The 26,851-nt window shown below is 43.4% G+C and overlaps 2 protein-coding genes across 2 annotated transcripts in view; both read right to left on the bottom strand.

Annotated features, from left to right (window-relative positions):
- The window catches only part of LOC139445657 (serine-rich adhesin for platelets-like), an 87,224-nt gene that overhangs the window by 18,660 nt on the left and 41,713 nt on the right, over positions 1-26,851 (bottom strand). Inside the window, exons 3-14 of the mRNA XM_071226850.1 lie at positions 21,249-21,319; positions 19,842-20,018; positions 18,426-18,599; positions 16,834-18,018; positions 14,029-14,241; positions 12,930-13,103; positions 9,527-9,688; positions 9,135-9,350; positions 7,959-8,198; positions 6,891-7,133; positions 2,196-2,453; positions 1,444-1,617 (exon numbers count right to left, since the gene is read on the bottom strand). Coding sequence (XP_071082951.1) covers positions 1,444-1,617; positions 2,196-2,453; positions 6,891-7,133; positions 7,959-8,198; positions 9,135-9,350; positions 9,527-9,688; positions 12,930-13,103; positions 14,029-14,241; positions 16,834-18,018; positions 18,426-18,599; positions 19,842-20,018; positions 21,249-21,315 — 3,283 coding nt within the window. The 5' untranslated portion in view covers positions 21,316-21,319. The remainder of the gene's footprint in view (positions 1-1,443; positions 1,618-2,195; positions 2,454-6,890; positions 7,134-7,958; positions 8,199-9,134; positions 9,351-9,526; positions 9,689-12,929; positions 13,104-14,028; positions 14,242-16,833; positions 18,019-18,425; positions 18,600-19,841; positions 20,019-21,248; positions 21,320-26,851) is intronic.
- LOC139446190 (uncharacterized) lies at positions 22,987-25,997 on the bottom strand. The gene is made up of 3 exons (XM_071227502.1): positions 25,959-25,997; positions 24,146-24,781; positions 22,987-24,006 (listed from the first exon to the last, which is right to left on the bottom strand). Exons 1-3 carry the CDS (start codon positions 25,995-25,997, stop codon positions 22,987-22,989), a joined length of 1,695 nt encoding a protein of 564 aa, XP_071083603.1.

Raw genomic sequence — 26,851 nt, 5'->3', positions numbered from 1 at the left:
GACACCCAACATGAACCGACGACACCACACACAGACACCCGACATGAACCGACAACATCACATACAGACACCCGACATGAACCGACGACACCACACATAGACACCCGACATGAACCGACGACACCACACACAGACACCCCGATATTTACCGATGACATCACACACAGACACCCGACAGGAACCGACGACATCACGCACAGACACCCGACATGAACCGACGACATCACACACAGACCTCCGACATGAACCGACGACACCACACACAGACACCCGACATGAACCGACGACACCACACATAGACACCCGACATGAACCGACATCACGCACAGACACCCGACATGAACCGACGACATCACACACAGACACCCCGATATTTACCGATGACATCACACACAGACACCCGACAGGAACCGACGACATCACGCACAGACACCCGACATGAACCGACGACATCACACACAGACCTCCGACATGAACCGACGACACCACACACATACACCCGACATGAACCGACGACACCACACATAGACACCCGACATGAACCGACGACACCACACACAGACACCCGACATGAACCGACAACATCACATACAGACACCCGACATGAACCGACGACACCACACATAGACACCCGACATGAACCGACGACACCACACACCGACACCCGACATGAACCGACAACATCACATACAGACACCCGACATGAACCGACGACACCACACACAGACACCCGACATGAACCGACGACACCACTAACAGACACCCGACATGAACCGACGACACCACACACAGACACCCGACATGAACCGACGACACCACACACAGACACCCGACATGAACCGACGACATTACGCGCAGACACCCGACATGAACCGACGACACCACACACAGACACCCGACATGAACCGACGACACCACACACACACACCCGACATGAACTGACGACAACACACACACACACACCCGACAGAACCGACGACACCACACACAGACACCCGACATGAACCGACGACATTACGCGCAGACACCCGACATGAACCGACGACACCACGCACAGACCTCCGACATGAACCGACGACACCACACACACACACCCGACATGAACCGACGACACCATACAGACACCCGACAGAACCGACGACACTACACACAGACACCCGACAGAACCGACGACACTACACACAGACACCCGACAGAACTGACGACATCTTGCACGAACCCCACACCTGTTGACTACAGCACTACAGCGGCCCCCACTCCGTCACCATACCCGACCTTGTTTCAATGACAAGTCCAGTCTTTACCTTCAGACGCCATTTCGAGCCCAGACTTGACTAATAGCAACCATGCTATAGGTACGCCGTGGCAGCCTACTACTCGATAGCGACCTAATGTAAATACTCTATGGCGACCCTGCCGGCCCGGGACAAGGAATCTACTTACCGATACAAAAGAGGGTGGCGTTATCCCAATGCCCCGTCCCCAGGCAGGAGAAGTTGCCGGTGCCGCTGTCTCGGACGTATCCCGAGGCGCAGGAGTAGGTGGCAACGGCGGGGAAGTAGGTTGAAACATAGCTGACTACCATTCCTGGAGGCTTGGAAGGATGGCCGCAGTTAACTGCCATTCAAATGATACAGTGTCAGCTCGTGCGTAATGCTGCTATGCCTGTGCTTCATTGTTTAATTTTTTTCATTTAGAAATATTTACCTAAAAAGTCTAACCTCATTCATTGACCTCATTTTGGTATGTACTTTGTTTTCTTTTTCTCAAAGAGGAATATTTGCATAAAAAGTCTAACCTCAGTCATTGCCGTGCGCCATGAGTCATTACGTCATTTTTGGTGATTCATTAACGCGCGCCATGAGTCATGACGTCATTTTTGGAAGTTCATTTACGCGCGCAATGAGTCATGACGTCATTTGTGGTAATTCATTAACGCGCGCCATGAGTCATATATGTATATGTACATTCCTATGCTCTAAGCTGCAATATTGTGTAGGCTAAAGCGTTCTAAACAGCTGAAAAATATATTAAACCATAATTCTACCATTAGTTTATATTAAGTATATATTAAAGTATATATGCTACAATCCTCTCAGCGCAGTTGCTCCTTCTGTGAGTTGATCTGCTACACTTTAGAATGACATAAACTAAATACGTTGTGACACTGTAGGAACACATATCTGACTGCTTACCGCACTCTAATATTGAGTAGACCCATCTTGTACCGTTATCAGTCGCTACGGAGCACATCATCGTCATATTTGAAGTGTAGGTTTTGCCACACGATTCTATAACGTGACTCTCAAGGTCACTGCCCTTCGGTAACCGTTGTGCAGAGTTTTGCTTCTTTATCCAATGGAAACATTCCGTGAAGTTAGATTTGTTCAAATCCAGAAGGACTCCGTGGTGGTCGAGGAGGTGGTATTCTGTCACGTACTCACTCGCCTTCGCTGGAATACAATGAGTGAGTGAGTATGGTTTTACGCCGCTTTTAGCAATAGTCCAGCAATATCACGGCGGGGGACACAAGAAATGGGCTTCACACATTGTACCCATGTCGGGAATCGAACCCGGGTCTTCGGCGTGGTGAGCGAACGCTTTAACCACTAGGCTACCCGACCGCCCCGCTGGAGTGAGTGAGTGAGTGAGGATTTACGCCGCTTTTAGCAATATTCCAGCAATATCACGGCGGGGGACACCACAAATGGGCTTCACACATTGTACCCATGTCGGCAATCGAACCCGGGTCTTTGGCGTGACGAGCGAACGCTTTAACCACTAGGCTACCCGACCGCCCCCCGCCCCGCTGGAATACAACATTCAGATAGTACCACCTTACCAGCATTCCTAAACATTCAAGGTGTATCACCAAATACACCCACCGAGGAAAGGACAGGGGTGTGTATACTGCCTGTACGCTACGAGTTAGCGAATTAACACTTATTTTCCTGTTTCATATGTCGTTTACGTATAGTCAGGCTGAACTGTAACCGACCCGGACAATATTCACACTTCAGTAGACTACGGTTATATCGAACTCAAAGGGACCACTAATTATAGTTCGCAATAATCGTTGTTCGTTATAAACATATATACAGCATATGTACAACACATGTCTGGGACTAAAAAATAAGTTCGTTATATCAGTCAGTTCGTTATAAGCGTGTTCGTTATAAACGTAGTTTCCTGTACGTCCTTACAATATACGTAGTTTAACATGATTATTTCAGTGATGACAGAACTGTACTATCGGCGGCTAGCCGAGTTTTTAGCAGTGTTCCAGTTATATGTCAGCATTCGTGAAAAACTCGGGTTATTTCGGGACAAGTGCCCCTCTCGTGGCCATTTTTGCGACAGTTCGTTGCATAATGATTCCCGTATGTTCCCCATTTATCGTATATATTCCAGATGTTATTAAAAACACATGGAAACTTTCAGTATTATACAGTATGATTGAACACTTTTAACTGTATCTTGGGTATAGTTTTAGATGCAATACGTATATAAAATAAAAAAATATTTGTAAAGGATTCTTTGACTGAAGTTCTTGAAGTTATACGCGCATTCCGATTGGTTTGTCGTATTTTCGTCACCACTCGCCCCTTTCCGTAACCTGCAAGAAGACTCGTCCCCCAGTCGGTGAATTTTATGCGCGAAAATACAACAAACCAATCGGTTTGCGCGTATGATTTCAAGTTCTTCATCAAAGAATCACTCAGGAATAACGTTTGATGTTACATATGTCCTGCATCTAAAAATATACCCAAGACACAGTTAAGTGTTTTCAATCATACTGTATAATTCCGCATGTCCAGATGTGCTTTAAATTACAACTGAAATATATGTAATACATGGGAAAATGTATGTGAATCATGACGCAACGAGTTGACAATTGTTTTAGGTGTGCCCGTTTGCGCTAAGACGGAACCCGGTCGCAAAAATGGCCACGAGAGCGGCACGAGTCGCTATTCGGCTTGTTCTGGAAAAACACGAGTTGGTCACGAATGTTCTTGCAGGTTACGGAAAGGGACGAGTGATGACGAATGGGGTGTCAGCTTGATGTGGGAGGAAGACCATCGCCTCTGATGTTTACCACATGGTGGCGAAAACATGACCACGGATATAGTACTCACAAGATTGTGTATACACTTGCTGGTAAACAACCTTCGAAGGGTTATGGAGCTATTCGGACATAATCATCGATTATACAGTTAGGGAAAAGGGCCAGCACCGTCTTTCAATGTACAGTAAACTACGTTAATAACGAACTCAAAGGGACCAATAATTTTAGTTCGTTATAACCGTAGTTCGTTATAAGCATATATACAGCATAACTACAGCGAATAGTCGGGACCAAAAAAGTAAGTTCGTTTTTCCGTCAGTTCGTTATAAGCGTGTTCGTTATAACCGTAGTTTACTGTATTTCCATATAAAATAGGCAGTGTTTAAACATCGAATCCTGTATTATATTTTTGAAGGAACTCATTCGGAAAATAATATCTAACAGTTCCATGGCGATATGTGTTTAACTACCCTTTCAGTTGTACTCTCGGCTTCTTAATATCACAATATAAATCTGTACCCCGGTCCATCAAGAAACTGTACCTAGGTTTATCACCATACCCGTGCTCGTGGCTTTCACCGAGGTGGTAAACGTCTGAAACCTGCATCACTTCGGGCTTTACTCCACATGAAGTTGACACGCCGTGATATAACTGGAATACTGCTAAAAGCGGCGTTAAACCCAACTCACTCAAGCACCTAACAAGAAACGTCCCACGTATTAGCACTAATTGGTGCTGATTCATAAACACATGCTCAGACTTGAGTACAATGGACTCTACTTTTCGTTAGCATTATGGAAATTATGTTTTCGTTTCTATTTACCATTTTTCTATAAGGTATCGGTCCATCATAGAAATGTATTAAAATGAGTCCAAAGTTATATGTACATATTTCCAAACGTTACAGCGTGCAAGGGTGACCAAGTCGTCTAAGCCGCCGCAGATTGTTATACCGAGTTGCCTCCCTTGGGCACGCCAAAACAACCCGATTGAGTTTCTAGATTTATCAGCATCATACCCGGGTTTCACAACAGAGGGTAACGCCTGAGACCTGAACCACTTCGGTCCTTCCTCCCATATTAAGCTGACAAGTTGTGATATATCTGGAACACTGTTCAAAGCGGGGTATAACCAACTCACTCAGTCCAAACGTTACACAGAAACGCAGGATACATAAACGTGAAGCTAAAGTGGTGCTTGGTTTTTCTCAGGTGTATATATTGACTGGTTGACAGTGCTGGAATATTTACTTGATCATTGAAGGCCAATATTAAATATTGACGAGCTTTAATATAATCAGAAAAGACTTTGTAGTTCCACTGCTTTTTTTGGTACCACTGGCTGTTTTTGTTGGCAAAGACAAGCATGTTTACTTTGTTCTCAGTTCCCGTACACAAGCAGTGTTTGATTTGATTACAGTGTACAGGGCATTCACTTTTCTATAACAGTTACTAAGTAGCGGCGGGCAATACACAAATAACGGTAGTATACATTGTTTAGTTGTATTATTCGATAACATGGACGTTCGTTTACTCAAAGAAAGCGACGCTCTGATAAGCACCTGGCACTCCAGTCTCCTAGAAGTGAGAGCAACGCAGAAGGAAACAGGTACCTCTCTTAAGTGGCAAGGAGTTTAAACTCAGTTTTCCTTATAAAAAGTTGCATATTATATCATACATATTTAACAGAATGTAATCTGCTTTTAAAGAATTTATACGGATTAGATGTTGATATATAACTAAAGCTAAACGCAATATGAATAATAAAAGCGTGTACTGAATGGGTTTTTCGTGATGGCCTCAGATAAATATTCCAACAATCTGAGACAGATATACTGTATTTCATTAAAATGACAATCATAGCGTGACAGCTAAGTGGGAGAGGAAGGTACGAAGTGACCCATAACGTCAATTATTTTCAGGGGCGGTCGGGTAGCCTAGTGGTTTAAGCGTTCGCTCGTCACGCGGAAGACCCGGGTTCGATTCCCGATATGGGTTCAGTGTGTGAAGGCCATTTCTGGTGTCCTCCGCCGTGTTATTGATGGACTATCTACCGCCGTGATATTGCTGGACTATTGCTAAAAGCGGCGTAAATCTATACTCACTCAATCAATTATTTTCACATGTGTGGTTCGGACAACACAAGGGACATAATCTGGGCGAAAGTAGCATTCGAACCCATTTCCAGTGGATCCAAGCACGCCTCGAAATGAATTATCACATATACTTGGTATACTTGAACTGAAAAAAACCCAATATGGACAAAAAACAAATATCCACATTATAGGATATCAACAATAGGAAACTCCGCCAAACAAAATTGCGCAATGACGTACAGAGACAAAATGTAACAGTGGTTAATATTGGTTTGTTAATCATATTTTGAGATTTTTAAAGGCACATATCCAAAAACTACCTTAGATATCGTTATTGTGGGCCCACTTGCACGAAACAATCTTAGCGCTTAGATGATCGTAACTAACATACTTTAATACAGGCTTACGCTTGTCGTAGCGCTAAGATCGCTTTGTGCATGTGGGCCCTGATGCTTGTGGTTCCATGATTGATCTCTTTGGAATTGTTGACTGTTTTAATATAAAATAATGTTAAGTATGGTTCTGAAAAACCTAGAAACATAATTGGGGCGAACCGGGATTCGAACCCACAATCATAGGTTTCTGGCGTGCCCAAGGGACGCAACTCTGCACAGCAAATCCCGGCGCCTTAGACGACTGGGCCACCCGTGCCCCCAGCATGGTTTATAACAATGTAAGCTACAGAAACGTATGTCTAGCAGGATGACTGCAATTTGAAATTCCCTCACGACAGCCAGGGATGTTGCAGTAGCCATAAGTCTGGGTGTTGGTGTTGGTGTAGCACCATGGTCGCGTCATCGACGATATGGGGTTGCGGCAGCTGTCCTGAGCAGCCTGCCCTCCGGGGTACATCGCCGTCCTCTTGAAGGGGACGCTATCTTTGTTCCAGCCAATACAAGGACTACCATCTTCCGTCGTGTCGACACTTCCGGAGTACGTTGATCCATCCGCATAACGTCGGCAGATCGTGTCTGTGTGTTTGGATGAATAGATGACTTTTTAGTACGTGCATTCATTCGCCCCAAAACAAGAAAATAAACCTCAGTAAAAGTTATGTGTGTAGTGAAATGTGACTACACCTTTTAAAGTTTAAATGACCACAACGTCAAGTCTTAGCGACCACAATCATCATAACATTACGAAATGTTAGATACGTAATATGTTGTCGATCAATCTTTATCACCGTTCAACACATTTTCAAGACATCTAACATGTCCAGGAAACATTTTTCTAAAACCTGAAAACATATTATTCACTTTTTATTGGACAAATTATTAAAGTGATATATTCCAAAAATGCTATCAACTCTCACTCGAGTGGTGGCTAAAAGACATCAGGATAACAATTTGGGTTGGACACACATCGATCAACAAAGCGTTCGCAGTGCTACGACAGTTGCAAGCCAATAGTAAGCTACAGCGTGACTATAGGTCGCAGTGCTACGCCCGTCGCAAGCCAGTGATAAGTTACAGCGTGACTATAGGTCGCAGTGCTACGCCAGTCGCATGCCAATGGTAAGTTACAGCGTGACTATAGGTTGCAGTGCTACGCCTGTCGCAAGCCAATGATAAGCTATGTACAGCGTGACTATAGGCCGCAGTGCTACGCCAGTCGCAAGCCAATGATAAGTTACAGCGTGACTATAGGTTGCAGTGCTACGCCAGTCGCAAGCCAATGATAAGTTACAGCGTGACTATAGGTCGCAGTGCTACGCCAGTCGCAAGCCACACATTTACATGGAATATGAAGAGGTCAACTGTTTCAACGAATACATATGTCTAAAATTGCCTACATACCACAATGAACGACTGGACATTCCTCCCAGTTTTTCGACAGGTCAATATAGCACCATGGACTGTTCTGACCGTTCGGGTTGCGGCAGTTGTTGGCCGCTTCCTCCCACGTCATATCCGGGAAGTCTTCCAGTTGAAGCGAGGCGGCCGTGACCCAGGGCAGACATGGGCGACCGTTGACGGTCATGTTGACACTTCCCTTGAACTCCTGACCCTTGGAGGACTGTCGGCATTCCACGCCCTCTGGTGGAGAAAGAAAACAGGTGATTTATTGGTTTGTTTCGAATGTTTGTTAGTTTGTTGTTTAACGCCGCACTCAGTAGTATTCCAGCCATATGACGGCGGTCTGTATATAATCGAGTCTGAACCAGACAATCCAGTGATTGACATCATGAGCATCGATGCACGCAATAGGGATACGATGGCATGCATCACCTAAGTAAGAGAGCCTGACCACCCGATCCCGTTAGTTGCCTCTTACGACAAGCATTGTCGCCCTTTACGTCATGCATGGGTTGCTGAAGACCTATTCTACCCCGGATTGCTATTTTTAGTAGATTAAGGACTACTTGACTGTTACTTTTGGTGAATGCCTCGGAACCATTACCTGATACATATGAAGATGATATTACCAGCGGGATAATTAACGCGCCTCACGACATTGTCAACGATATTTGAGTCATCAGGACGGCTTGTGATAGAGTAAAGTTAGATACACAAGCAGTCGGCCGTGGTGGAGACAGTCACGTGATCGCAGTACGACTCTACCAAGTCCAGCTAATAGTCTTGGGAATCGGTATTTGTTGAATGAAAACAGAGGTATGCTGAGGAACCGATTTTGGTTCAAAGAAAAATCCCACTTTATAAGTTATAGCTAACGTTAGGATAATTTTCTTTAAAGCGATCGTAAATGTTGACCGATTATTAGGCATTGGTTTACTTTAGCAATGTGTGCGTATGTGTGTGCGTGTGCGTGTGCGTGTGCGTGTGCGTGTGTGTTGTTTACTGCCGTTCCACCGCCCTAATAACTCGGTGTATCTCCATTACCCAAGGAAAGGAAACCCCCTTCCGAAAGCCCCCCAAAATGAAAATAGTTTACATAAGTGCACGCACGCACGCACGCACGCGCACACGGGCACACGCGCACACGCATACAGTGATGTGGGGGATTGGACTTACCGCCCGTGTGGAGTCTCCCGAATACTTTCACCTCACACAAGCCTCCAGTGAGTCCAGTGATGGCCAGATCTAGATGGTCACCAACAGGAGCAGTGCTGCAGCCTATAGCCACAGTTATCTCCCCTGTCTGGTGGACGTAGTCGGGCGGGCTTGACACGGTGCAGGTTTTGTTCAAGCCGTCCCTGCTGATGACAATAGTCAGAGACGCAGCGGAGGCTGTAAGTACAATAGGCTTAAGTCTACAATCAAATAAATATAACACTAAAATAAATGCCCTTGATACATAAATGCGCCCATGTAGAGACAGAACTATTTTTGTATCTAATTACTAACGGCAATGCAAGTTTCACGTTGATTGGTCTTCTAAACTTCCAATTTTTTTCTCCATCTACCTGGGGTTGTGATGGTCACCATTTTAATCTCGTATTTCCCACCAAGTTCAAACGAGAGATCGAGCGTAGTCCCATTTACGGGGGAACATGTTCCGATGTCGTTGTCAGTCCACTCCGACGCAGCGGCTATTGTTGTTACAGTCGGATCAATCTTCTCCTTGTCTGAAACATTCAATTATTGTAAACTCTTGAATAAACGCCCGTCGTTTATTTATTCAGAAGGGCCCGAGGTCAAGGCAGGCATATATTTTTTCAAAGGGGGATTTTTTTCATCAATCCGTGTGTTTGTTTCCCACGTTCTATACGGACATCTAAAATACGACCCGGTGTTTATCCAAGGCAGGCGTTTATTCAAGACGGGCGTTTATACAAAGATTTGCGGCATATGTTTGATTTTTGTTAGAGACAGAATATGTTTTCTATCACGACTTACTTTCATACACTATGTTTTTCTCTGTGTAAGAAGGAGCCGTTCTGGTTTGTTCGGGACATCCAGTATATCCATCTTCTCGAAGCAAGGGAGTTAACTGACTTTAAAAGTCCAGTTTCCAACCTTATCGAACAGGGTTACATTTTTGGTTGGACAAACGAGTATATGCATTGTCCATTCGAAATCGCGAAACGTACTCGACATCCGATTCGTAAACATATTGGATTTCAACCTGCAGATTTAGGGTAAATGCAGGATTTGCAAAGCACGTGCACCGTCAACTGTGTGTCAACAGATATTTTGCCATAATCTGTTGTTAATCAAGATGCTCAAGTGATTTGATGCATTTCACGGGGTAAGACCCGTATAATTACAATATAAATATTGATTATCGATCATATCGTCTTGACTGGGCGCCGCTCTTTTGTCTGAAGCAAAATGGAGGAGAAGGGAGAAACGGAATCTGACTGGTCAATGGGAGAGACAAAGAAGGGACGTAACTCGTGATAGCCACTGGTAGCGCTGCGATCGAGCCCAGAAATTGCCGTGTATCGTGTTGACATTTGATAGACTATTCCCTATTTTGAGTTGTTTTGCAATTCATCCTTTGGAGCCAAACGCGCTGTAGCCAGTGATTATTTGTTTCAATAATGAGTGAGTGAGTATGGTTTTACTCCGCTTTTAGCAATAGTCCAGCAGGGGGACACCAGAAATGGGCTTCACACATTGAACCCATGTCGGGAATCTAACCCGGGTCTTCGGCGTGACGAGCGAACGCTTTAACCACTAGGCTACCAGACCGCCCCGTTTCAATAATGTATCCCAGTTGATAGATTTTGTACCTGATGAATAAAGACCTCGTAAGCGTCGTGCATTCTGAAAACATTTAATACGTCATTTGGGAAAACCTCTGAGATTATTGTGAATAATTTACACGGATGATGTTTATTTTATGACGATGTCAATGGTTCCACTTGGGTGACCTGCATCACATCAGTGTGTTGTCCATCATCTTGTTTATCACGATTACTATCGTAAAAGCGACATACAAAGAGAAATATTTAGATTATATAGATTAATGCCGTACTCAACAATATCCAGTAATTGTAAGTCGCCCCTTGCGATAGATAAGCCGTTCTCGCTGGGAGCCAATTCTAACAAGGAATCCACGGGGGTCCGAGGGGCGGTCGGGTAGCCTACTGGTTTAAGCGTTAGCTCGTCACGCCGACGACCCGGGTTCGATTCCCGACGTGGGTACAATGTGTGAAGCCCATTTCTTGTGTCCCCCGCCGTGATATTGCTGGAATATTGCTTAAAGGGGCGTAAAACCAAACTCGCTCACTCACTCACTCACTCACTCACTCGGGTCCCATCACTGACACCGCTGACTTTGAGGCTGGTGGAGTAGATCAGTGATGCTTTGCTAAGGCTGTTAATCACTTGTGTTAGTGACAGTTAATGGTTCCCCCCGGGTCAGATCCGGATTGTAAACATAGGCAGGGTTAAATGCGGGACAAGCCGGAATCGGCAGTTATGTAAGCTGAGGTTGACTGTAGCACGGCGGTGCATCACAAAATTCACAGTATTTGTGGCTAAAGGGGACAAGAGATTTTGTGAGTATATACACAATATGTGTCATTAAATTGTCTTACTGCTGTTAGAGATAGGTTTGTATGGTTACGACTTCTTCATTCTAAAGCTATTGTTTATTTGATATAACTGTAGAGCACGTGCGTTAGTGTCACCTATTTTCGTGACATACTGGTAAAATAAGTTAGTACTTTGCTAACATGAATATTTAATGTAATCAGTAAATATGTCATTGAATAGGCAGTTTGAGATATTGGGAAAACTATCTTAAGGTTGCTTTATTTTATATTCAGCTTGAGCGGTTTCAACGTTTCAAAGTACAACGAATATGATGATGTGTTCAAGTGTAACACCAAGGACAAGAGAATAAACGAGTGCAAGATGAACCCCCATTTGTCAACTTTACAACCATTCGTGACCAACTCGTGTTATTCCGGGACAAGCCGAATGGCGACTCGTGCCCCTCTCATGGCCATTTTTGCGACCGGGTTCCGTCTTAGCGCAAACGGGCATACCTAAAACAATTGTCAACTCGTCGCGTTATGGTTCACATACATTTCCCCATATATTATATATATTTCAGATGCAGTTTAAAGCACATCTGGACATGCGGACTTATACAGTATGGTTGAAAACATTTAACTGGGCCTTGGGTATATATTTAGATATATATATATATATATATATTTATATATGCTTACGAATGCTTTACAACAATAACTTGTTTATATTGCCCAGCCTTTATACCATTCGTCACCACTCGCCTCTTTCCGTAACCTGCAAGAAGACTCGTCCCCCTATCGATGAATGTTATGTGCGAAAATACGACAAAACAATCAGAATGCGCGTATGATTTCAAGTTCTTCGTCAAAGAATCCCTCAGAATTTATTTTTGATTTTACATATGTCTTGCATCTAAACATATACTAAAGACACAGTTAAATGTGTTCAGTCATACTGTATAATTTCGCACGTCCCAATATTGCATCTGAAATATATATAATACATGGGGAAATAATATGTGAACCATTACGCAACGAGTTGACAATTGTTTTAGGTATGCCCGTTTGCGTTAAGACGGAACCCGGTCACAAAAATGGCCATGAGAGGGGCACGAGTCGCTATTCGGCTTGTCCCGGAATAACACGAGTTGGACACGAATGCCTTTATCCAAGCCACCATGAATAATACTAACTAAAGACCATCCCTTCTAAGTTTGGTGAGTGAGTGAGTTAACATCGCTTTAAACGGTAGTGTCAGTCCAAAGTAACGCAGATCGATGACGTGTTCCACAGTGTTAATCCTGGCATCAGGATCGGGAACATGTGGGTTCGAACTGAAAACGAAGTGATGTATGGCTGAAAGATCAATTGGCTATTTTACCTGAGCAGTAGAGTCCATATGACTCCCAGTAACCTGTCACCTTGCACTGGACCTGCTGTTGCCCGCCTCTATAGTGGTAGCCGTGGTCGCAGTAGTAGATGGCGGTACTGTAGAGAGACGCTGTCGTGAACACCACACGCCTCCCCGGGAACGGCCTGGGAACGCCACAGTCCACTGGTAGGGACAGAGATCAGAAGCTATATAGTAGTCTGTAGAGCGGTGGTTCATTTGTGTATGATAGGGAATCGACCCCGGACAAAACTCCGCAACATGGTGCGACCTAAGCATTCAGCTAACACAGACCTTCAGGTCATAATCTGCATTGTTCTTGCGGTGTAGTTTTGTGTGAATACATGTTAAGTTCACAAAATAGTAATAATTAAATATTGTATCAGTAATAATCGTATCCCATGGGGATTCCGAGCCCAATGATCGTCGATAAATGGGAATCAGAGGGACAAAATGACAAAATTGAAGATAATACTTGGATGATGAGGTGAAATCTGACGGTTTATATTCACCAAATGGCAGCCATTACACTTGTTCCTTGGCCATCTTACAAACAGCAACGGGACATTTCATTGATGAATATTTTCTATTACCATGACAGTCATGCAGTGTGTTTGTTGTTTAACGCCTCACTCATCATGAGCATCGATCCACGCAATTCGGATCGATGTCATGCATCAACCAAGTCAGTGAGCCTGACCACCCGATCCCATTAGTCGTCTCTTACGACAAGCATAGCCTCCTTTTACGGCAATCATGGGTTGCTGAAGACCTATTCTACCCCGGTTCTTCACGGGTCGACAGTCATGACATAATGAAAGGGCACATATTCCAATATCGTTGCGCGTCTTTTCAGTTGCATTCATATGACCCAACCTGCACTTTTTCATGTGTTTTATCAACGATTTGCTTCACTTGTGTTTGGTTTAACCTGCTAATAAACTTATGATAATAATATTGGTGACTCTGAATTCACATGGAAAGCAAAGAGAGTTCTTCAAACGGATGACGTCAGACGCACCGACGTTGAAGCTCCACGTTTTTTTTATTACACACGTCGTAAAATATCTGTTTGTTGTGCATTTCTTACCTGATGGTATTCGGCCATACACTTGAACATCGCATATTTTGATTGTTCCTACGTCAGGGGTCGAACCCCGTATGATCAAACTTTTTCCAATAGGAAACAATCTCTCTGCTGTGCAATCGACAAGTGTACGATTCTCCCAAGGGAGTCTCGAAGCTGTATCGCAAGTCTGCATTGGGCTATGTACCTCCAAGCGGAAGTTATACAGATCTTCCTCTGAAAAAGACAAATCACTGGTACAGTCTCCATTATGATAGTGAGTAAGTGAGTGAGTGGGTGACTGTATCGTTGGGCACACCCTGCATATCCTCTTTTTAAATCTATTCCTCCGCGTCGTCCTTTTCCGATTAAACGCTTGTGAGAACCATGTCTGAACTGGACTTATGCAACACAACGTTTATGCAAACTCATGTCTGTGAGGTGGGGTTCAGTACAGACATGAGATTTATATTGGAAATAAAAGCGGCGGTTCCTTGAAATGGGACTGTCCGTTATTGGAAGTATATTTCTTTTAATGTTTGCGGTATTATTGACATTAAATATTTGGATTTGATGAGCACTTATCATTTAGTAATTGTTCTGTTCATATTTTGATGTGTCGGAGTTCGATATACTTGTTTCCTTCTTCAACTTTCAATGTTATTTATTCGCTGAAACGAAATATGAAAACGTTGACACTTTAAAAGAACTTTCGAAGAGTAGTGGCGAAAATGTCACTATGTCCGCTAAGGGTCGCACTATTGTGTTGTGTTGATGTTTTAGCCAATGAAGGTGGAGGGAAAGGAAGGGTAATGAAAAGTGTTCCAATTCGATCGTCAAAAGTACCCCGGTTTGAATGTTGAAGACCCGGAGATATCATCATGTAAGACTCTATTGAATTCCCAAAATAAAATATTTACCAGAAAACATGTGATAAATAGTCAACTTCCTATACTTGAGTCAATGGCATTTCGAATCTCGTGTAGTGCTCTTAGGTGCTGCTTTTCGCTGTACGGTGTGACGAGCGAATGCTTTAACTACTGGACTATCATAAAATGAGGACAAGTTGTATCGGAAATTGTCAAACCACGTAGTAAACGTCGTGAAATGAAATCGAATTCATACTCTGATATTTCGAAAAAAACGTTCGATCATGATAATCTTTCTTTGCTTAAACGTCTGTTGTTGGCATAAATTAAAATGGTCAAAGTGCTATAATTCAGCAATTTTAAAACAAAATTGATTAATTTAGCATAATTCTATTCTTTAATTATGTATTGTATGTATAAGATTAAATTAGTTTTGGTACAAAACATATGTTCACTTATGACTTTAGGTTTTGCATAGTACTCATATCCCTCCAGGCAAACTGGTTAGAGCTATATCGCTCCCATGTCAGCACATGGAACATATATGTGTGCATAACTGTCTACATATTCCACAGAAACAGTTCAAACAATGGCGCCTTTTATTATATACTTCACCGTGAAAGATTGAGTTTTCTGAAGTTGGGAAAAGTGATATTTGCATTGCAGTGAACACAACACTTGCTATTTCACTGCAGTGAACATTACAATTTGACGGAACTATTTTCATTCATGAGTTACTTCCCCGTTAATTGTCTCCCTTTGTCGTAAGTGACTAGCCCGTTCACAATTGTTGACGTTCTTTTTACGTTAGTTCCACATTGACGAGTCAAAATACTGACAGATGGTCATTTTTGGAGTTAATATCACTTCTAGGCGTTTATTCTTCTCTGGAAAATGTTTCGTTATAAACTGTAAATCTTTCATTTAATTCGTCAATCGAGACTGTTCGTTTCGAAAACGCCATTTTTGTTACTTGACCAGAGTGAATTCTTTCGCTTCGCTCACCGGTCTTCTAGTATTCAAGACTATTTTTGTTAAAGTTGAATTTATATATAATCATACAAAAATCTATGATAAGGAATTATTGCGACCGACACATGAAATATCCTGTACATATTGTATGGTGTTAACCGGCCATTTGGAATGGAAACTAAACTGGCACTTGATGACAAATAGCTGTGTTCCATGTTTAAGGGGGGACACGCACAAGTCCTTACTATGACTTGCGCTCTATCAATAAACGGAATCACGTCAAAACACTGTACTCATGGACGCCCTTTCTTGCCAGGGTTCCCCAAGTATACAGTTTCCCGATACCAAGTGAAGTTTCTACTTATCATGATAAGAACAGGCTGCAAAACTTTTCACGAAGTCGTGAAAAGCAACAAAGGACGTCACGATTTTAATATGACGTCTTTTACGTTAAATAATCGATTGGGCGTTTATTTACAAGGCGATAAACATGATTGTGTTTTCATGTAACAAATACATAACACTTTCTTAGTAAAGAACATATTCTCGTACATTTTGGGGGTTGAGTCCCGTCCGGGATTCGAACCCACACTGCCAGAGTAAGGCATCTGATCGCCAGCACACAAAGTCAGCGATCTAGCCAACTCAGCCACCGATGCTTCCACAAAAAATGAAAGTCCGACAAATCGTTGTCTAGATAACGTACTTTGTGTACCCCTCTGACACGTGTAAATAGGTACGGCTCCCGTGACCGAAAGCTATAAATAACAAATGTTAGATTTGGGATTACACTTTCTTACTAAGGGACTTAACTCAAAAAAGTATGAGAATTTGTATTTTACTGAGAAAGTGTTATCCCAAATATAACATTTGATACATTTGACCACTTTCTAAATCGCATTGTGTATTCATGTGTTTCCATATTTACTCTTGTATCCCCTCGTTGGAATTGCGGCTTTGTGGAGGATGTTGTATATGACAAACGTACCTGAGGGTCGTATGATGGCGACTTGGAGAATCTCATACGGGCCGCCATCGAGACTGACAACAAGTCGATTCTGTCTCTGGCACGTTTCGGAGCTGATGGACACGCCGAGCGTTGACGCTGACGAGACGTTGACGTTGGTGTGTATTCCGGTACTACTGTCTACTGTGAGTAGGTTCGAGGGCGTCGAATTGATATCTGTCGTCAATGACGTCATGGGTATTGCGATATCCGTCATTGAAGGTTGCAGCGACAGGTGTTCGGTGGAAGGGGTGCTTGTGCTCTCTGGGAAAGAACTTGAGTCACGTGATGTGAGATGGACAGAGTTAGAGTCACTAGATGAAAGATAAACATCGCTGACTTCACCAGAAGTGGAATATACAGAGTTAACGTCACTTGAATCGGGATTAAGAGAACTGAGGTCACTTGAAGTTTGGACACTCGAAGGGAAGAAGTCAGAATTGTAATTGTTGTCATTAGACGCGGAATAAACAGAACTGGGGTCACTTGACAAGGAATAAACAGAACTGAAGTCAGTAGACGGGGGAGAAAAAGAAGTGGGATCACTGGACGAGGAATAAACAGAATTGGAATCACTTGAGGAGGAAAGATCAGAACTGGGATCACTTGACGAGGAATAAACAGAATTGGAATCACTTGAGGAGGAAACATCAGGACTGGGATCACTTGACGAGGAATAAACAGAGCTGGTACCACTCCACAGTGAATAAACAGGACTGACCTCATTAGACAAAGAATAAACAGAACTGAAGTCAATGAACGAAGAATAAACAGAACTGACGTCACTAAGGGTGTCATAAACAGACCTGACATGACTAGAGCTGCCATCATTCACTTCTGTGGAAGCAGTGTGAGGAGAATCCGTGTGAAATGTCCCTACAGAGAGGAGGGTGCTGTGCTGAGAAACAACGACCGTGGATGCCAAAGCGCCCGCTGTGGACGCCATGGCAACGTCATTGCTGCCCGTCAGCTCCACGGACGACGGTGCGGTATATGCGATAGTCGCTGCGTCACTGGTCGTCATGATGACGTTGTTGGTTGTGACGCTTATGTGGTTGGTGGCGTCATCGGAGGATGCTGTATCACTGCCAGCTGTCGAGTCGGAGCTGATGCTATTTCCCGTCGATGGAAGGAGATATTGTATACTGTCTACTATTGTTTCCTTCTCTGAAATTAAAATCGCAATCAACGTCATCATCAAATAGATCTACAGGTCGAAAATCGTATCTGATATGATTGGCAACTGTAAGAAAGTAAACTTGCTTCAGCGTGGCATTGCCGTCAACAATTGAAAGTGTCACATTTTGAACTCGACAAAATAATGTTTGTTTTAATTTGCCTTTGATTTTGGATCCTTAATCAATTATGTTAAGTTCAACACACTGGGGGTAACGTTAGTTAACTTTTTGTTGACTGGCACACCCTTCTCACTTCAAATTGTTTTGAGCTTGTCGATGTGAAATATTATATAAGAGAGAGTTGAATGATTGCTAGGATTTAGAGATCATATATGATCATGTTTGTATAAACTTAGAGACTTTTAAATACTTGGAATGAAAAAAAACCCACAATACCTGCGCAGTAGACGGGGCTCTCCCACCTCCCTATAGCGGGGTCGCAGTATAGCCGGTTTATAGGTGCGGTTTGATTGGTTGTCCCCATGCACGTGTAGCTGACATACACGCCCGACAACGAGTTCGCGCTGTTTGCTTTTGAATGCGTGTAGTTCAATGGTGGCCCGCAGTTCACTGAAATAAACACCGGTGTGGTGACTGATTTTGCCTCTGTTAAACGTTGTGTGCATAAGTTTGAAACAGTACTTCATAGCACTTAAAAGACGGTCAGGGATGTAAGAATGAATATTCACACCTGCACTTGTTACAAGTGAAATTTTCTAAAATCACTAAATAGCTACGCATTTAATGATGGTGAATTCTCAGCCTAAAAGATTCACCCAAAACATATGTCTTATGAGCATTGACAAAATGTCTTAAGGGAACAAACGTTGCTTATTCTGGCAAGGATCTGAGATTTTTGTTAGCGAGATCATATACTGTATTCAATTCTATATAACGAGGAGCCAAATAACCTGTTGTTCACAACACATGTGTTCAGATCTTCTAGTATATGCGGCGAACAAATATGTTTCTTAAGATTTGAGGCAAAATAAACTTTTTCCAGTCTTTCCTGGTTCAAATTATGTTTAGATAATATCATGACATGGCATGAAAAGAATACCAGCTTGAGATTAACCGGACTTGACATGACAGAATTCGCATGAGCAGCGTCAGAATTTTCTCACCACCTCATTTTGAAAGGTCTTCTATTGGTGTTTAAGGCTGCGTGTAGAGCTGGGCATGCTTACTCGTCGCTGATTTACATTTAACCATTCATTCAACATTGATCTCCAATTTGCCTTTTACGACAAATGTAATTGTTTCGGCATATAATCATGATCAAACACTGGCATTGAAATTTATTATTCGCAAGACACCGAGATTTTGATATCACACAATTATCATTTGTGTCCAACTCGTGTTATTCCGGGACAAGCCGAATAGCGACTCGTGCCCCTATCATGGCCATTTTTGTGACCGGGTTCCGTCTTAGCGTAAACGGGCATACCTAAAACAATTGTCAACTCGTTGCGTAATGGTTTACATATTATTTCCCCATGTATTATATATATATCAGATGCAATTTAAAGCACATTGGGACGTGCGAAATTATACAGTATGACTGAACACATTTAACTGTGTCTTTGGTATATTTTTAGATGCAAGACATATGTAAAATCAAAAATTATTTCTGAGGGATTCTTTGACGAAGAACTTGAAATCATACGCCCGTTCTGATTGGTTTGTCGTATTTTCGCACATAACATTCATCGATAGGGGGACGAGTCTTCTTGCAGGTTACGGAAAGGGGCGAGTGTTGACGAATGACACAATTACATTCCCCTGTTGAGGCGAATTCTGCTGCATCCTTACACAGGCAAGTGGGCGCATTCCCCGAGTAGGCTCCCCCTTGGCACTGTCGGTGTAAGTCTCCTCCAGTGAGATCGTAGCCTGCTAGACATGTGTAGTTCGCCCACGTCGTGTCAGCTCCGCCCTCCCACTTCCGGTACGCATTGGCAACGGGAAAAGGTTCAGTGCAATCGCTGCCAGCTTTTGATGTAAGGAAGAAAATTAATGTTATGTATATTGTTTATTGTATATTTCCTCGTAAATATGATCACCAAAATCCTTTTCAGGGACACGTAACGAAGAATAGATTATATAATTAGTAATTGTATTCAAATATATAAGTTCACCAGTGTCTGAATGAAGCCAGGATTAATCACGTAGTGGACCTTTAAAAATAAAAATTTAACCAGAATATGATCGGTGACTACTTGTAAACTCGCAGCGGTGTTTTTAAACAAGCCAATAGCATGAATGCATTTGCGTTTACATCCAAGAGATATGCCCCTGGGTAATTCCATAAATCTCTGTAGATGTAAATAGCGAGACAAAACGAACATTTAGGCTAGGCTTTATTCACAAACCGAATTAATTAGATTGTTTTCAGAATAAGCGATGTTTTGACAGTCTCATTAGACGTAACAATGCCATGATTTTTACACATATTCTAAAGCATTAACGTCGCACACTATTTTATGATAGATAAGAGAATTCCTTTTCCCTTTGTGGGGTGGTGAAATGAGGTTTACCGTCGCGATCAAGATTATTGCACTTATATAGCGACGTACATGCGCGTATGTGAGGCTGCCTTGAAAACAAAGACAAATGCCGGTTTTATAGTGCTAGCACACGGAGATACCATGCGACAGTTTCACATGAATAGACACTCAAGCACAGTTTATTCCGAGCCGAGAGTTCCTTGGCATATCTCTCAATGCATGGTAACAAGAAGAAGTAGTAGAAGAAGAAGTAGAAGAAGTAGAAGAAGAAGTAGAAGAGGAAGTAGAAGAAGTAGAAGAAGAAGTAGAAGAAGAAGAAGAAGTAGAAGAGGAAGTAGAAGAAGAAGTAGTAGAAGAAGAAGAAGTAGAAGAAGAAGTAGAAGTAGAAGAAGAAGAAGAAGTAGAAGAAGAAGTAGAAGTAGAAGAAGAAGTAGAAGAAGAAGTAGAAGAAGAAGTAGAAGAAGAAGTAGAAGAGGAAGTAGAAGAAGTAGAAGAGGAAGAAGTAGAAAAGGAAGAAGTAGACGAGGAAGAAGTAGAAGAAGAAGATGTAGAAGAAGAAGAAAAAGAAGAAGTAGAGGATGTAGAAGAAAAAGAAAAAGAAGAAGTAGAAGAAGAAAAACAAGAAAAAGAAGAAGATGAAGAAGAAGAAGAGAAAGAACCTTTTTTTATTAAAGTGTCACAAATGCAAGTAGGACAAGACTTTGATGAAACTTACAAACAGCTGTTGGTTTCCACGTGAGCAGCCAGCACAGCAGGAGAGAGCGGGGAAGGTCAACAGCCATCTGCCTGGAACATTACAGCCGTCGCGTTAGAGTGAGTGAGTGAAGTTTGTTTAACACTGCAGTCAGAATATTACACTTGGACTAATGACGGAAACCATGATCAGAGCCCTCGAGGCTTGATGGCATCACACGATCCAATTTAGTCTCCGTTATCGGCAGTACGGTGATTGGGACCGATTATAACGGGGTGTATATCCTAAGACAACACGCAGTGGTCGGGCGGTGGGTAAGATCAGGTTTAACATGTGACCTTCGCCTGGGTTTGCTTCATGGTAAATGTGCGTAGCTCAGTTGAGGACATAAGAACGGTCCTGGTAAAATTACTTGCATTTTGCGTAAAAAAACAGCGTAAATTCATGCACATCTGACATGAAGTCTCAACTTAATTAGAGGTGTAAGAGCGGGTGGTGGTGGTGGTGGGACTCTGATTCCATCTTACAATGATAACACCATGTTCAAACTTCTGAAACATACAATTAGAGCATCCTTTATGTCACTGATGCGTAACATTTGGAAATGTCCTCCACGTGTCTATTAACAACGGGCGATGCACGTGCATTGCAAGCAGACGTGACGTTGCATATGATTATTTGCATGTTCCTTATGCAAGGAGTCGGTTTAAAAAATTTACGTGTACAAAGAATGGCAATTAGAATACTAGACAGATACGGTTTGTGGCCATAGGGTAATTTGCCTTTGTTCATTTAGACAAAGGTTGTCCTAAATTGGTCGCTATGACACTATCATCAAACCATTTGAAATCTTTACTGAGACCTTGTATGTAACCCAAATAAAAATTACTTTGAGCAAGAGTCGCATGACGCTCTTTATAGTCTGAGGCGAACACAAAGAACGTGATCTAGACTACCAGTTGTCGGACTTTCATTTTGTGGAAGCCTCGGTGGCTGAGGAGGTAAGATCGCTGATTCTGTTTGCAAGCGATTAGGTGCCTCTCTCTGGTAGTGTGGGTTCGAATCCCGGATGGAACTTATCATAAAAAAACACTGAACTTTAATAAGGAAGTGTTATCCCAAATACAACATTTGTTATAAAGGTAGACATGTTTGGTAACAAAAAAAACATAACAAATTTCAGTCGATACTTTTTGTCAATGTTTCGAAAAAAGTTAATTGAGCCAGCTCATAAGGCTGGGTTATTGGATCACTAACTGTATATTTTATATGATAAAGATTGCAATGAGTTCAACCATTCCTTGTATTGATAGCTTTCTTTACCATTCACTTTACCGCGGCTCTGTCTGGGAGCTGTTGTCACTGAAATAATATTCAGTGCATGGAAGAAGAAGAACTACTGGCATATTCCTAGAGTATCGATGTGCTTGTGTTTGATCGATTTAACTAGTAGTCTGATGTTATAGATGAATAACCACACTGCTAGACATCATACTTCACACTTCATCCCCGGGATATGGACAATGGAAACCTATAGCTCAATGCTTTACCCAAGAGAAGCACACCTGCACTGTCCACTTGGGCTGGTCAAGTAGCTCCTACGCAACCTACTAGTTGTATACGAATCATGCTTGATCAGCATTACCTGAAAACACGGTTCACTGGACATGAATAATGAACTGAAACATCTACTATTGAGCTGTTACATCTACTAATGACCTGATACATCTACTAATGAGATGATGACATTATTTGTGTCTCAAGAAAAGCGTATTTTCTTCACTTCGAGTGGGTCCTCAAAACAGTTGAGGGACGGAGAATGAAGAACGGACGTCGCAGGATCCCTGAGGGTGAGGGTGAGTAGAATGTACGGTACAAGATCCCTGAGGGTGAGGGTGGGAAGAACAGACGATGCAAGATCCCTGAGGGGGTGGGTGGGAAAAACGGATGTCGAAAGATCCCTGAGGATGAGGGTGTGTAGAACGGACGGTACAAGCTCCCTGAGGGTGTGGGTGGGAAGAACGGACGATACAAGCTCCCAGAGTGTGAGGGTGGGACGAACGGACGATGCAAGCTCCCTGAGGGTGGGGGTGGGACGAACGGACGATGCAAGCTCCCTGAGGGTGAGGGTGGGAAGAACAGACGTCGCAAGCTCCCTGAGGGTGAGGGTGGGAAAAATGGACGGTGCAAGCTCCCTGAGGGTGAGGGTGGGAAGAACGGACGTCGCAAGATCCCTGAGGGTGAAGGTGGGAAGAACAGACGTGTCAGCATCCCTGAGGGTGAGGGTTAGTAGAACGGACGGTACAAGCTCCCTGAAGTTTAGGGTGGGAAGAACGGACGTCGCAGGATCCCTGATGGTGAGGGTTAGTAGAACGGACGGTACAAGCTCCCTGAGGGTGAGGGTGGGAAGAACGGACGGTACAAGCTCCCAGAGTGTGAGTGTGAGTAGAACGGACGTTGCAAGATCTTTGAGGGTGAGGGTGGGAACAACAGACGGTGTAAGATCCCCGCGGGTCTCGATGGGTAGAACAGACGGTGCAAGATCCCTGCGGGTGAGTGTGAGTAGAACGGACGTCGCAAGATCCCTTAAGGTGAGGGTAAGTAGAACAGAAGGTGCAATCCCCCTGAGGGTGAGGGTGAGTAGAACGGACGGTGCAAGCTCCCTGAGGGTGAGGGTGGGAAGAACGGACGGTACAAGCTCCCTGAGGATGAGGGTTAGTAGAACGGACGGTGCAAGCTCCTTGAGGGTGAGGTCGGGTAGAGCGGACGGTAAAGCTCCCTGAGGGTGAGGGTGAGTAGAACAAACGTCGCAAGCTCCCTGAGGGTGAGGGTGGGAAGAACGGACGGTACAAGCTCCCTGAGGATGAGGGTTAGTAGAACGGACGGTAAAGCTCCCTGAGGGTGAGGGTGAGTAGAACGGACGGTGCAAGCTCCCTGAGGGTGAGGGTGAGTAGAACGGACGGTGCAAGCTCCCTGAGGGTGAGGGTGGGAAGAACGGACGGTACAAGCTCCCTGAGGATGAGGGTTAGTAGAACGGACGGTGCAAGCTCCCTGAGGGTGAGGGTGGGTAGAACGGACGATGCAAGCTCCCTGTGTGTGAGGATGGGAAGAACGGACGGTGCAAGCTCCCTGAGGGTGAGGGTGAGTAGAACGGACGGTGCAAGCTCCCTGAGGGTGAGGGTGAGTAGAACGGACGGTGCAAGCTCCCTGAGGGTGAGGGTGAGTAGAACGGGCGGTGCAAGATCCTTGAGGGTGAGGGTGGGTAGAACAGACGGTGCAAACTCCCTGAGGGTGAGGGTGCGTAGAACGGACGGTACAAGCTCCCTGAGGGTGAGGGTGAGTAGAACGGACGATGCAAGCTCCCTGAGGGTGAGGGTGAGTAGAACGGACGGAGCAAGCTCCCTCAGGGTGAGGGTGGTTAGAACGTACGATGCAAGATCCCTTAAGGTGAGGGTGGGTAGATCTGATGGTGCGAGATCCCTGAGGATGAGGGTGAGTAGAACGGACGGGGCAAGGTCGCTGACGTCAGGTGGGATTGGCGGTATGCAGTGTGACTGAACACAGCAAGTAGTCAGCCACCTCTACATCGGCTGTTGTACGAGAAAAGGCCGGATACAAAAATTATATATGTAATTTTTCAAATTATAAAATACCTACTCAAACAGACATTGTGTATCATGTATTTGAATTATGTCAAATATTTTAACTCTCCATATGTAAAACATACACCTGAAGCAATAACAGCCATGAACATAACACGCGTGCTGCAGAGTGTGATTGCGTTCGCAAAGTCGATTTCGGCTAGTCTAGTAAGCTACAAAGATATATAATTATTTATATCTCACAGATACTACAGTTATTACTGTTGGGGGGGCGGGGGGGGGGGCGGGGGGGGCACGGGGGGTGGCCCAGTCGTCTAAGGTGCCGCGATTCGCTGTGCAGAGTTGCGTCCCTTGGGCACGCCAGAAACCTATGATTGTGGGTTCGAATCTCAGTTCGCCCCGATTATGTTTCTAGGTTTGTCAGCACCATACCCGTGCTCATGGGTTTCACCGAAGTGATAAACGTCTGAGACCTGCATCACTTCGGGCTTTCCTCCCACATCAAGCTGACACGCCGCGATATAACTTGAATACGGTTAAAAGCGGCTTTAAACCCAACTCACTCACTATTACTGTTGTGGTTTGTTGTACTGCAGACGAAACGATTTAGTTCATTCAACAAAGAATGACAATTTTAGCACTCTTCCTTGTTACGAAAATCCATCAGAATATGCCAGTATTTGTCTTGTATCAGCGGGCGGTCGTATGCATACTTATTTTTGTTAAGAACATATTGACCTTCTATGCAAGACTTTTGTACTGCCGATCTTGTTTTGAACCATTATGGTTTCTTTTATTGAATTTGTTTGAAATATTAATGCACATATGGGGTTTTTTCTAAACCATTTTAATATCTAATCAATGCTGCACTGGGAATTTGGTGAGTAATTGAGTAATTGATCGAGTAATTGAATTGGTTTACCTTCGCTCAGAACAGTATTCCAGTTATATCACGGCGTGTCAGCTAAAATTGGGAGGAAAGCCCGAAGTGATGCAGGTCGCGGACGTTTACCTCTTTGGCGAAACCCACGGTGCTAACATACCAAGGGTCACAACGTGGGACTCGAAACATTCATAGGATCCTGGTACTCATAAGAAATGCAACTCTACACAATGATTGTTGCCTCACCGACTGACCATGCATCAAGATGGAAGCAATTGCCTGCATTCTGCCGGAACAGCCAATCCTTAGATTAGAGACGATCAGTCATTGTAGCTAACACAGCACTTGGCATGGCTGTCACAGCCTCACAATGCACTCAGTAATCCAGGCCCATATCAAACTGTAGACAAGTAATTAAGCCCTAGGACCTCCCACCAACGCTGTATATTTTATTGGACCATTAATAATTTACCGTAGGAATTGAATATTTGTTTATACTAGGTACCAAGGGTATTTTTCTGGTTATAGTGTCACATGAAAACAATTTGACAAGAAAAAACAGCAAAGTGTTTCACAGTCGTGCATGACAGCGCCTAATTACCGCATACAAATATCCAGATGTAGGAAGCCATATATGTCGTGAGATACATCCAGACGTGACTGTCGTGTGAGTTCACCCGGTCCATATTGATCTCATGTAACCGGAGGTCACTTATAAATGCTTTCATTTTCAACAGCGTTTATTTTCACATGAAAAATACCACAACGCACGATGCTTAACAATAGCGCCTGGATGTGGTGTGGGAATCGTTTGGGTCCTTGTAAAACAGAGGTTTTTAGAAAAATACCAATAACGTTTGTAAGAACGTTCTTGATATTTTCAGATATGGATGATATTGAGATACCGATGACCTTAAATAATAACACTTATTTTCTAAAATGTTCACTAAATGAAGCCAGACTAAATGTATAAAACTCTTGGCTTGGCTTTCCTATTAATTACATTATTTACGGTAAAATACTGTTTACAGTGATATAATCGTTATATAGTGATGTGGAACAATTGAACAATGCAAGCATCATATGAATAATTGTCGTATAAAAACATGTTTCTTATGGTAGAAACAATACATTTAATG

Source organism: Haliotis cracherodii, unplaced genomic scaffold (assembly GCF_022045235.1).
Source record: "Haliotis cracherodii isolate W230 unplaced genomic scaffold, xgHalCrac1.p SCAF_10, whole genome shotgun sequence".
NCBI classification, from domain to species: Eukaryota; Metazoa; Mollusca; class Gastropoda; order Lepetellida; family Haliotidae; genus Haliotis; species Haliotis cracherodii.
The sequence above is the reverse complement of the archived record's forward strand: the minus strand, read 5'-3'. Positions and strand labels throughout refer to the sequence as shown.